The following is a 12,975-nucleotide window of genomic DNA, read 5'->3' as shown; positions in this document are numbered from 1 at the left end:
AAATGTTTTAATTTCTAAGATTGTAAATATCAACAGATATAACCCACTTAAGCAGACGTTCTTTGGAATGCTCAATAATTTTTAAATAGTAAAAAGGACCCTAGGCCGAAAGGGTTCAGAATTACTTTTTTAAAAGATTGTGTCTACCAAATATTAAGATACAACTAATTCCGTCCCACATTTCTAATAATCAAAGTCACCACACACACACACACACAATCAGAACAAGTGTTTGGCTTAAAATGATCAATATAACAACACAAAGATGAAATGAAGTTTTAACTTCATTTAACACAACTGACATGTTAGCAAGTGAAGCTTTACTCTGGGTAAAAGTCAGAATTCAAATAAGTATGGTGAACACCAGAAAAATCTTAGAGTCTAATAATTAACTTCTGGGAACCCCTTAGAAGTAAAGGAATTCCAAACCAGGGACATTAGGATTTCAAAACTTAAAAGTAGAAACTGAACTAAAGCTTACATTTTTAAAATCTCTTTTTCTTATGCTTGTAAATATCTTTTGTTCAAACGTGGATATCAGCAATGACATCTACCTTATTTATGTCACATCCTTCGATTAAATTTGTCTCACATACACACACACACACACACACACACACACACACAAAGAAGAATTTGGTATAAGAAGACGATGGGCATTTCAACAGTTTAGTGCACATCTTTCCACAGGTATATTTGTACTGTAAAATTTACCTGATCTGGGTGTTTGTTTATCACTCGTTGCGACTGCTTCATTAGGAACAGAATCTTTCACTTTAGTGGTAGACTGGATGGGTATTGAAACAATATGATTAAAACAATGTGCATTTCATACAATCTGTAGTTAAAAATTCAAAATAAAAATACAAAAGCTTTACCTCCCAGTGAAGAAGATCTTTTCCAGGAGAATCTAAAACACAAAAGGGACATGTAGTTAATTATACGTAAATATGAAAGCCAACTATACATTCATGCAGTTAGGATTAAGCTGAATCCTCATGCTTGGCTTTGAAAGTGATTACATTAGGCTTTGGTCTTGATTCTAGAGACAGGAAGGTGGATTAAGACAGCAACAAGACAGAAATAGGAACCCATTATAAATACTATAAAAAATAGAAATATATGTTCAACATAACATGCAGTTAGGATTCCAAAAGTAAGATGATGTTTCAAATGAAATAACTAAAACAGAAATCACTAAATGTTGCACATATACCAACGTGAACATGCTGATTGATGGGGGAGAAAAGCAATCTTTAATCAGAGGAACAAATGAGGACTCTGAGAGGATAAACGTGAAAGCTGAAGGCAACAGCACATCCTGATTGCAGTACAGCAGAATCATCGATACCATTCTACTACAAGTATTTGCCATGTTCTTCAATTTGTCCCGTAATTTAGGCAGTACGCAGTTATGATGAATGCATAATTTATTGAATGCGTAATTTATTTGTCACCAAAAACAGTGTTATGAATTGATCAGCCTGGATATACTTGTAGGATAATAGTCAATAAAAGTATTCGTTTTTGTCTATACCCATGTGGGCCACTGGTATGCCTACATTTCTTGTATCCTCTAGTTTAGCCATGTTAACATTTCTTGACCCATGCACGCAAGAAGGTATATAAAACACATCTAAGAAATAATGTATAATAAGCTTTCAATATGGAACCATGACTACCAAACTGAAAAAAAAATCAATTTAATTGCCACCGAATTTTTAGATACTAAAAATCTTTTGTATTTCAAAATCAGTGTCATATTATTGATAGTAACAATTTTAGCATTTAAGGAATGGACCCTATGATTTCTTTATTTTCCAAAATTAGTTTGATTTGGTAGACTATGTCAGTCTTGAAAAGGTTTCTTTGAAACAGCTATCATCCCCCAAAATGAGCTATCTGAAAAAAAGAACACCCATGCTTCCATATTCAAATTAGTCTCATTTGAATAATGAATATCGAAGCAACATATATCTTTGAGGTCCAATAGATTTGAGGAAGATGAATGGTGGCTATGTTTTATCCCAAGTCTAGCACTCCATTTGCTCTCAGTATTCTTTGTGGAGCAGCTGTGATCTAATCTGTTTCAGTAGAAATAAACTCAAGGTATCTAAAAAGTGAGTTCTCGGGCAGCCCCGGTGGACCAAGGGTTGGTGCCACCATCGGCCCAGGGTGTGATGCTGGAGACCCAGGATCCGGCCCCACGTTGGGATCCCTGTATGGAGGCTTCTCCCTCTGCCTGTGTCTCTGCCTCTCTCTATGTCTGTCATAAAAAAAAGTGAATTCTCTAGAATTTCCTCACCAACTCCAAAATTTCCTAGCTAAGACTTCTTTCATTTTTCCCTCTTTCCCTTCACTATCCCCTGTCTTCAAAAGTAATTTCTGGGGGCACCTGGGTGGCCCAGTCAGTTGTGAGTCTAGCTCTTGATTTCAGCTCAGGTTATGATCTCAGTGTCCTGGGATTAAGTCCCATGGTGGGCTCCTCACTCAGCAGGGAGTCTGCTTAAGGACTCTCTCTCCCTCTCCCTTTGCCCCCTCCCTGCTCGCTCACTCTCTAACATAAATAAATAAATCTTTTTAAAAAGTAATTCATGATCTATGGTCTTGATTTTTTTTTGCTTTTACAACCGTTTTATGGATTTTCTCCACCACTTCTTTCCTCTTTGTTTAGCAATAGTATCTTACATCTATGCCTTCTATTTCTGTATCTCCTGCTCCCCTCTGGTTATAAACATGTTCAGAAATAAAAACAAAATAATGCTTTTTCTTGACCTTGTTATGTCTTGAACTACTATCCAACAGCTCTTCCAGATTTCTCTACAGGAAAGTCTATACCCATGCTACTGAGCACATGACCCAAGGACCACAGACACTGGCATCACCTGAGAGGTCAAAATGCAGATTCCAGACCTGATGTTCCAGACCTTGCATTTTTAACAAGGTCTCGGGTGATTCCCTACAATTTGAGAAATCCTGGGTCATACTGAACGCTGCCGCTGTATTACTTTACCTTAACCTTCTAGGATCAAGCCTCAAGTTCATCACTATCAATTCTGAAAGTGAAGACGTATTAAAAGTCATAAATGTTCTAACGGACTTTTTATCAGGGCTAAAGCTTCCTTGATCTCCACCTAATTGACCCTGCTCTCTTTTTCCTTCCAATTCTTTTTTTTTTTTGCACGAAATAATACTAACTTATGAAGTACCACCATTTTATATGACATTGAGGTACACATTTATTTATTTAAAAGATGTTTTCATTTATTTGACACAGAGAGAGCGTGCACAAGCAGGCAGAGCAGCAGACAAAGGGAGAGGGAAAAGCAGGCTCCCAGCTCAGCACGGCTCCATCCCAGGTCCCGGGGATCATGGCCCAAGGCAAAAGCAGACCTTCAATTCACTGAGCCACCCAGGCACCCCTAACATACATACATTTATAGCTGACTAGGACATAGCTCTGCATAATCAGCTGGTCAATCCATAATGTCTTCCCAACAGCGAGAAAAACTGTTAAGAGTGGGAAAATTTTGGTATACTACTCTGACAAGTTTTGGTACTGGAAGCTCACCTGATATCCCCACATTTCAAATAATTTGCTCCTCCTTATTTTTTTAAAGATTTTATTTATTTATTCATGAGAGACACAGAGAGACACACAGAGAGAGAGAGAGACAGAGAGAGACAGAGAGAGGCAGAGACACAGGCAGAGGGAGAAGCAGGCTCCATGCAGGGAACCTGATGTGGGACTTGATCCCGGGACTCCAGGATCATGCCCTGGGATGAAGGCAGGCACCAAACCACTGAACTACCCAGGGATACCCTGCTCTTCCTCCTAAAAAAATTCTTTCATTTGACCACCTTCCACTATAAAGCATTGCTTATTTTCCTCCATTTACTCCCTGTACTCTCAGCCATTCTCATCATTCCCTCTTTGCTCTTTTCCAACTATTTCCAGGCATTCCTTAGGTCTTGGAATACCTGGAAATGGAACCAGTAATTTAGCTCCTTTAGCCGTACTCTCAATTTAATCTGCAGCTGACACCTGATAAAATATAGAACTCCCTCCTTTTCTCATCTTTCTCCTTTCTATGCATGTAATAGGTGATTTTCTTTGGAAATTAGGATACATGAGAATTTCTGTTTTAAATCAACATTCTGTCAAATGACTTTTTATAAAATACAATTCTTACCTTCTACTTGTTCACTGAATATACTTTGCCCTTGTTGATCTGCAGCTCCAGGTAAACAATCAACAGATTTCTTTGGAAGTCTTGCAGAAATACTCTGTTAAAATTAACATAATAATGAGTTGCATAAAGATTTCCAAATCCTTTTCTAAGAAAATATTCAAATGCTCTACTTTAATCACAATCAGACATACAAATAAGAAAAGCTGTATTGAAAACCAACACATTTAAAAACCTCATCTATGCTATCTCAATTAAGTGCACCTTTTCATCTTCATTTGGCCATTAACTCTAACTGAACATGGAAGGCCAGAGTAAATATTTTCACAGACAAGAAGACTGACTTATAAGTACATTTCAACAAGGAAATAACAAAACACCTAACTCTACTTTGTATTTCCACCAGGATAAAAGGACAGTAAAACTATTGAAACAAATTCTTTAATAAGTACATTTGCTATACATTTAAACTGTAACTAATGGCAGAAAGTTTTTTAGACTTAAAATAAGATACTTGGCATGATAAGAAACTTCGGGGTACATCATGTTGAGTATAAACAGAACACTGTGGTAGCTGCTGCTTCATTTAGATAACAAAGGCTTGGAATTTCATTGGTAGGAAAAAATGGTTGAATGAAATGGCAAAGTAGGAAGAAAAACTTTTCTTGAAATTATGTTTAAATAATAGCAAAAGATTTTAGATATAGGTATGAAATTCTTCAAAAAGTATAGTAAGCTTTCAGAAGGGAAGATAAGAACATTCATTGAGGGGCACCCTGCTGGGACCCCTCCCACTCCTAAGAGCTTCTCTGTATCTTTACTGAATAAATCCCACCTCCGGCTCCAGGTGCATGGAGCCTGCTTCTCCCTCTGCCTGTGTCTCTGCCTCTCTCTCTCCTCTCTCTCTCTCCTCTCTCTTCTCTCTCTATCATAAGTAAATAAATAATAAAATTAAAAAATAAAATAAAATAAAATAAAATGAAATCATGAAAGAGAGGGAGGGATCACCACCAACACCAAGGAAATACAAACGATTTTGAAAACTTAGTATGAGCAGCTTTACGCCAAATAAATTAGGCAATCGAGAAGAAATGGGTGCATTCCTGGAAAACCACAAACTACAAAACTGCAACAGGAAGACATAGAAAACCTGAACAGGCAAATAACCAGGGACGAAACTGAAGCAGTCATCAAAAACCTACCAAGACACAAAAGTCCGGGGCCAGATGGCTTCCCAGGGGAATTCTATCAAACGTTAAAGAACAAACCATACCTATTCCACTAAAGCTGTTATGAAGATAGAAAGGGATGGAGTACTTCCAAAGTCATTCTATGAGGCCAGCATCACCTTAATTGCAAAACCAGACACAGACCCCACCAAAAAGGAGAATTATAGACCAATACCCTGATGAACACGGACACAAAAATTCTCAACAAGATACTACCACAGGATCCGACAATACATTAAGAAGATGATTCACCATGACCCAGTGGGATTTATCCCCGGGATGCAAGGCTGCTTCAACACTTGTAAAGCAATCAATGTGATTCATCATATCAGCAAGAGAAAGAACCAAGACCACATGATCCTCCCAATAGATGCAGAGAAAGCATTTGACAAAATACAACATCCATTCCTGATCAAAACTCTTCAGAGTGTAGGGATAGAGGGAACATTCCTCAGCATCTTAAAAGCCATCTACGAAAATATCGTTCTCAATGGGGAAACACTGGGAGCCTATCCCCTAAGATCAGGAACAAGACAGGGATGTCCACTCTCACCATTGCTATTCAACATAGTACCAGAAGTCCTAGCCTCGGCAATCAGGCAACAAAAAGAAATAAAAGACATTCAAACTGGCAAAGAGGAAGTCAAACTCTCCCTCTTTGCAGATGACATCATAATGCAGCTAGAAAACCCAAGAGACTCCACCCCAAGACTGCTAGAACTCACAGCCATTTGGCAGTGTGGCAGGATACAAAATCAATGCCCAGAAAACAGTGGCATTTCTATACACTAACAATGAGACTGAAGAAAGAGAAATGAAGGAGTCAATCCCAATTACAATTGCACCCAAAAGCATAAGGTAACAAGGAATATACATAACCAAAGAGGTAAAGGGTTTCCACCCTCAAAACTACAGAACACTTCTGAAGGAAATTGAGGAAGACACAAAGAGATGGAAACATATACCATGCTCATGGATTAGCAGAATGAATATTGGGAAAATGTCAATGGTACCCAGGGCAATTTACACACTTAATGCAATCCCTATCAACATACTATGGACTTTCTTCAGAAAGTTGGAACAAATCATCTTAAGATCTCTGTGGAATCAGAAAAGACCCCAAATAGCTAGAGGAATATTAAAAAAGAAAACCATAGCCATGCAACCATATGATCTTGCTGTTTATTCCTAGATTTACCCCAAGAGAAATGAAAGCATATGATCGGTGGAGATATACACCTGGAAATAAAACGTTAAAAATATGAGACCTTAAATTTTAAAGATATGTACAATGTTTTGAAAATAAAAGAATATTTGCAGGTGGGTGACAGAAAAGAAAATCAGAGGATCAATCTCAGAAGCCCAACACCCAACTAGTAAGTTTCTAAAGAGAACAGAGAAGAAGGAATGATTAAAGATGTGATACCAAAAAAAGTATTTTTCTAGTTTTGAAGGACATATGTCATCATTAATGAAAAACAAACAAAACCAGCACCAACCATATCATCATTAAAATTACAGAACATCTGGAATAAGAGATCCTAAAGGCTTTGTTAGATGGGAAAAGTCAAAACAGGCCACATAGGAAAAAAATGCCTCTAAAATTCTAAGTAAAAATTGTTTTTGAACTATCATTATAGAAACAATAACAGAGAGAAAAATAAAGATATTTTCATATGCTAACCCTCAATTTTTTCCCTGTTATATGCCTCTTTTACTCAGGAAGCTCCACCAAAATGATGGGATATACCAACAAAAGGAAAACTAAATGGAAGGGAACTTCAACATAATAAAGACCATATATGAAAAGCCTACAGCAAATATCACATTCAGTGGTGAAAGCCTGAAAGCTTTCCCCCAATATCAGGAATAAATATGGAGATAGTGTTCACTGCTTCTATTCAGTGCAAAATCCTAAAAGGTCTAGCCATAGTAATTAGACAAGAAAAGAAATCTAAGCGGCACCAGGCAGGCTAGGAAGCCTGCCTCTCCCTCTCCCTCTGCCTGCTACTCCCCTGCTTCTGCTCGCTCGCTCTTTCTCTCTCTCTGTTAAATAAATAAAATCTTAAAAAAAGAAAAGAAAAAGAAATTTAAAAACACACAAATTGAAAAGAAGTAAAACTATTTGCAGATGACATGATCTTTTATGTAGAAAGACCTAAAGATTAAAAAAAAATGAGTTAATAAATGAATTCAGTAAAGTTGCAGGATGTGATTTTGAATTTCACATTCAAAAGCCAGATCTGATTTCAACACTAAAAAAAAAAAACAGTTCCATTTCTCCTCATTAGCAGTGAACAATCAAAAAGGAAATTAAGGAAACAATTCCATTCAATAGCATCCAAAAGAATATAATGCTTAGAAATAAATTTAACCAAGGAGGCAAAAGAAGACACTGAAAACTATTAAAACACTGCTGATAAAAAAAGTTAAAGGAAACAAAAACAAATGGAAAGACACCCCATGTTCATGGATTGGAAGAAATAATATTGTTAAGACAACAATGTTATACAAAGCAATCTATAAATTCAATGTAATCCCAATCAAAAGCCTAATGCTGTTTTTTTGCAAAAATGGTAAAACCAAACCTAAAAGTCAAGGGAACCTAAATAGCTAAAGCAGTCTTTAAAAAAACAAGAACAAAGTTTGAGGAGTCATACTTCTCAATTTCAAAACTACCACAAAGATAGAGTAATCAAAATAGTATGGAACTTGTATAAGGGCAGACAAAAAATAATAAAGAGTCCAAAAAATAAACCTCTACATCTATGGCAAATTGATTTTCAACAAGGATACCAAGAACTTTCAATGGGGAAAGAACAATCTCTTCAACAAATGGTGCCCGGAAAACCGGATATCCACATGCAAAAAGAATTAAATTGCACATTACTTTACTTACACCCTATACAAAACTTAACTCAAAATGAATCAAAGACTTACAGAGATAACACCATGACATTATTAGATGAAAACAGGACAAATCTTCATTACCTTGGCTTTGGCAATGGTTTCTTATACCAAAAATATAGGCAAGAAAAAATGTATTTGTTGGACTTTATCAAAATTAAAAATGTTTGTGCATTAAAGAACACTATCAAGATGAGTGAAGACAACCCACAGAATGGGAGAAAATATCTGCAAATATTCTATCTGATAAGGGATTAATAGTCACAATATATAAAGAATTCCTACAACTCAACAACAAAAGACTACCCATTTTTAATGGGCAAAGGACTTGAATAGACATTTCTTAAAATAAATATACAAATTCCCAATAATATGGAAATATGCTAAACATTACTATTAGGGAAATGGAAATCCAAACTATAATGGAATACCATACTTCATACTTACTAGGATATCTATCATAAAAAAACACACAATCACACACAGAAAATAACAAGTATTGGTGGTAATGTGGAGAAGCTGGAATCCTTCTACAGGAGCATAAATGGTTCAATCTAGGTACAGTTTGGTACTTCCTCTAAAAGTTAAATACAGAATTAGCATATGACACAGAAATTCCACTCCTAGGTAACCTCCAAAATTAAAACAGGGACTCAGTTACTTGTAAGCCAATATTTATAGCATTTTTCACCATAATCAAAAAGTGGAAACAACCCAAGTGTCCAACAATAGATTTACTGATAAACAAAATGTGGTTATATACACGAATGGAATATTATTCAGCCACAAAAAGGAATGAAGTTCCGACACATGCTACAACATGGATGGACCTTGAACATATTATGCTAAATGTAATAAGCCACGCACCAAAGTACAAATTTACGATTCCACTTCTCTGAAATACCTAGGAAAGGCAAATTTATATTTGATTAGAAATCGAGAAACCAAAAAGTAGATTAGAGGTTCCTAGGAGCTGGGGAAGTAGGCATGAGGAGGTTACTGCTTAATGGGAAGAGTTTAGTTTGAGATGATGAAAAAGATTTGGAAATGGACAGTAGTAATGGCTGCACATAATTAATGCCACTCAGTGATACACTCGAAGTAGTTAAAATGACAAATTTTATGTTTTGTACAGGTATTTTATAACAACAACAAAGGAAAAACTAGAGTCCAGGAAATAGGTGATCAAACACCAGGGGAAAAAAACTCACAGGATGATGACAGAGAGACGTTTCAGGACAAGAGCAGCAGTAGAATAGTAAGAAAATAGAGTGCTCTGGAAGTGGCAGTGTCAGAAGGAAAATAACAGATCTGATAAACTGTCTGATGTAGGATTTGTGGAATTGACATCATCTTGAGAATCAGCCTGGGGCTTAAGTGTATCACTTTAGTATTTCTTGCATATTGCTTCTTACCCACATCAGCTTCAATCAAGATTTAATAACTGTATTAACTGATTCCTTTGTCCACCTCAAAAACTATTTCAAAAACCATGCAAGACACAGAGGAAGTACAGTTCTTATGCATATGCAGTTGACACACTTACTGAGACAATCCAACTAGTTAGTAATCATGGGATGCCCAGAAAAGATAAAAATAATCAAAACATCTAGGCTTCATTAACAGGGATGACTGCTTTGTTCTTAGCATTATAAATTCAAAAGGAAAGATGAAAAGTGCTTTTTTAGAAAGCAATCTGACATATTTTACACCTATTACCTAAAGAGGTTCAGAAACTTCCTTGAAGTACTCCACTTATAATATTTCTTACGTAATATATTGTGAAAAACTCTCTAAAAATTATAAACAGGGTCCAAAAATAGAATTATTCTCAACAGAAGGTAACATGTCAAGTAACACTATGCTATGATATTTCAAGATTCTGTAAACTTACCTGTTTAGACATATTTTCTGAAAATTTTGCCGATTTTTCTTTTAAAAATGTGACAAGGTCTTTATACATTTCACTTTTTCTCTCATAATTAATTTCCCCCTCATCTTCTGTTTTGCCCTTTGGAAGAAAAAGTTTGGTGCAATTATTAATGTAGTAGCATTTGAACCTGATCAATACATCACAACCCAAGGCCACATATTGTTTTCTTCTCTCGAGGATCCATGTGGCAGTTTTTATACATCAAAAATATGGGCAGAATTCTTCCTTCTTAAAGTTATCCATTTGTCCGTCCATCCACTCATCCACCCATCCATCATCCATCCATTATGCTTTTACTGAGTACCTCCTATATGCATGTAGGGCATTTTGCTAGTTAGCAAAGAATGGAGAGCTTCCTTCCCTCTGCACTCCTCTAATGCAAAAAAAACAAAACACACACACACAAAAAAACATTATGACTTCAAGAGAATCTGATGAAGTCATAAAAGGTCCCAAGATTAGAATGCCACCATAGAAAAGCTTGTTTCCATTTGTCACACTCTGTTCTTGTTCTGTGTGTAAAGAGGTTGCTATGGGATTATTTTCTAGAGTTACAACCTCCATGTAAGCACCTGACACTCCAACCTTTGTCTCCATACCTCTTTCTTTTTGTCTCTTTCCTTTCCTCACCTATCCTAATAGAAAAGATTTGGCTCTGCCTTAACCAAATGTATATATAAAAACCCATAGTGTGCTTTTTATATATACGTAACCACACACATACACAAAACATCATATACACCCATATAACTCAGGCGTGCCATGCATTTTGTCGTAATTATTGAATCATGTTCCTTATCTTTCATTCTTGAAATTGAGAGGAACACTTAGATATTTCCATATCAAATAAAGGTATATGTAGATTAGTAGCTCTTGATAGAAACAAAGTGTCCTTGCCCCACTCTAGAAGGTCAAAGTCTCTTATTTTCTGATTGGAAATTTCACTTTCTTAGAGTATCAAAACAAACCAAAGGCTAAGTCATATTTAGCTCATCTCCCCCCTCTGTGCAGATATAATCTGAGAAGATCATGCTGAGAAGAAATGCACCATAAGGCAAGTCAGATGAGATGCTTGCTGGTCATCAAGAAAGTGGCACTTACATTTTGAAGCCAATCCAAACCAAGAGGTAGCAATTCTCCCAACAGTCCCCTGTGATGAGGAATCCCCACTAAGGATTTAGGTTCTCCCTGCAGATATTGCCTGTGAGGCCCCACATTACATTGAAGACACCAAGGGCAGGGTTGCCAAGGGGAAAGCTGACCACCTAGTAAGTTCAGTGAACAGGTATGAGACAAAAAATAAAATGTGTTCATGTGGAAGATTCAGAAGGCCACCACCCTGCTTAGTGCTCAGGGGTGGGAATCTGGAATGCTGTGTTTCTCCCTTGTCAGCTTCAGTCAGCTTCAGTTAGCAGCAAGTAAAAGGAAGACTGTAAAGCTGGAGGAGGGAGAAAGGGACTGCTCCCAGCTCCTGGTCCCCTGTCCCCAGCAGTGAACCCTGGCAGTGGCAGCTGCTTCCAGTAGCAACAGTTGGTTCCAGTTCCCAGGGTTTTTTCCCTATGTTCCCAGAACCTGGCTCATTACAACTCCTTAGAATCCCATTACAAACCAACCAGGTCTCCCTCTTCCAAGGTCTGGGTCTCAGCTCTGCTGGTTCTGCAAAGATCCTCTCCTCTGAGCTCCTGAGGTACCAGCTCCTGGGCATTGTACTCCTCTGACATCTGGGTGCCAGTTTCATGAGACCCCCTGTGCTCCAGCATAGCCTGGAAGCGACCATTCCTCAGAGATATGGATCCCAGCTCTGTGGGAGTCCCCCCTCTGAACTCCCAAGGGACCATAACCAATGTAAGCAGGGTCCCCTCCTCAGAGGTCTAAATCCCAGCTCTGCAAGGACATCTTCTGAGACCCTAAGGAACCAGCACAGCCTGGTGGTGCTCCCTCCCCAGACACATGGGTCCCAGCTTCTTGGGGGTGCTTCCTCCAAGCTCCCACATTTTAATTCCTTCCCTTTGTCCTCTCAACGCTTAGGGCAAAAGCTATAGTTACTGCTTCTGTGTTACCTCAGCCGCCTCTTATTTGCCCGAATACTTGTATAATTAATTAATTAATTAATTAATTAATCAATCAGTGAACTGATCGTTACAGAGGTTTTCATTTTATAAAGTGGCGTGGGTTCCTTTGACGGTCATTTCTTAGAAGACTGATTTAATGACCTGCAATGGGGAACACCGAGGCTCATTCTGAAATGGTTTTGGATTTGCTCAGCAAACACATAGCAAAGGGATCTGCTTCAACCCAACAGAACAGAATCGCATTTTCTGTGGCCATCAGCATTCAGTCCTGGAGACATGCCTGCATTTACAGAGATGGAGCCAAGCACCAAAGTCAACATGGTTCTTAAAAAATTACTTACGCCATTTAAAAATACTCCTTCTGTACTACAAGTAACACACAGAGTTTCAACATCATGGGGTTTTATCAGCACGTAACAAATTTCTCCATAAATTTGTCTCCAAGGTGGGGCTCGACATCCATTTGAAAATTCATAATCTGAAACCAATTATTGATCAATTAAAAGGAGCTCTGAAAAATAAAATATGTTATCTTTAAAAAGAAATAAATATGATTACAGTTTTTTTCAAATACTCAATCCTAATGTAGCTATTGAAGCATTTGGAAATAATAATTATTTTACATAACACAAAGCAAATCTGAG

The 12,975-nt window shown here is 37.3% G+C and overlaps 1 protein-coding gene across 3 annotated transcripts in view; it reads right to left on the bottom strand.

Annotated features, from left to right (window-relative positions):
• Positions 1–646: 646 nt before the first annotated feature.
• LOC119878443 (armadillo repeat-containing protein 4-like) overlaps positions 647–12,975 on the bottom strand; it is a 44,913-nt gene continuing 32,584 nt past the window's right edge. For all 3 annotated transcript variants that reach the window (XM_038589071.1, XM_038589070.1, XM_038589072.1), the window contains exons 6-10: positions 12,673–12,809; positions 10,221–10,337; positions 4,194–4,287; positions 879–910; positions 647–787 (exon numbers count right to left, since the gene is read on the bottom strand). In XM_038589071.1, coding sequence (XP_038444999.1) covers positions 662–787; positions 879–910; positions 4,194–4,287; positions 10,221–10,337; positions 12,673–12,809 — 506 coding nt within the window. In that variant the 3' untranslated portion in view covers positions 647–661. The remainder of the gene's footprint in view (positions 788–878; positions 911–4,193; positions 4,288–10,220; positions 10,338–12,672; positions 12,810–12,975) is intronic.

The sequence above is a fragment of the Canis lupus genome, unplaced genomic scaffold (genome assembly GCF_011100685.1).
Source record: "Canis lupus familiaris isolate Mischka breed German Shepherd unplaced genomic scaffold, alternate assembly UU_Cfam_GSD_1.0 chrUn_S162H322, whole genome shotgun sequence".
Lineage (NCBI taxonomy): Eukaryota > Metazoa > Chordata > Mammalia > Carnivora > Canidae > Canis > Canis lupus.
The sequence above is the reverse complement of the archived record's forward strand: the minus strand, read 5'-3'. Positions and strand labels throughout refer to the sequence as shown.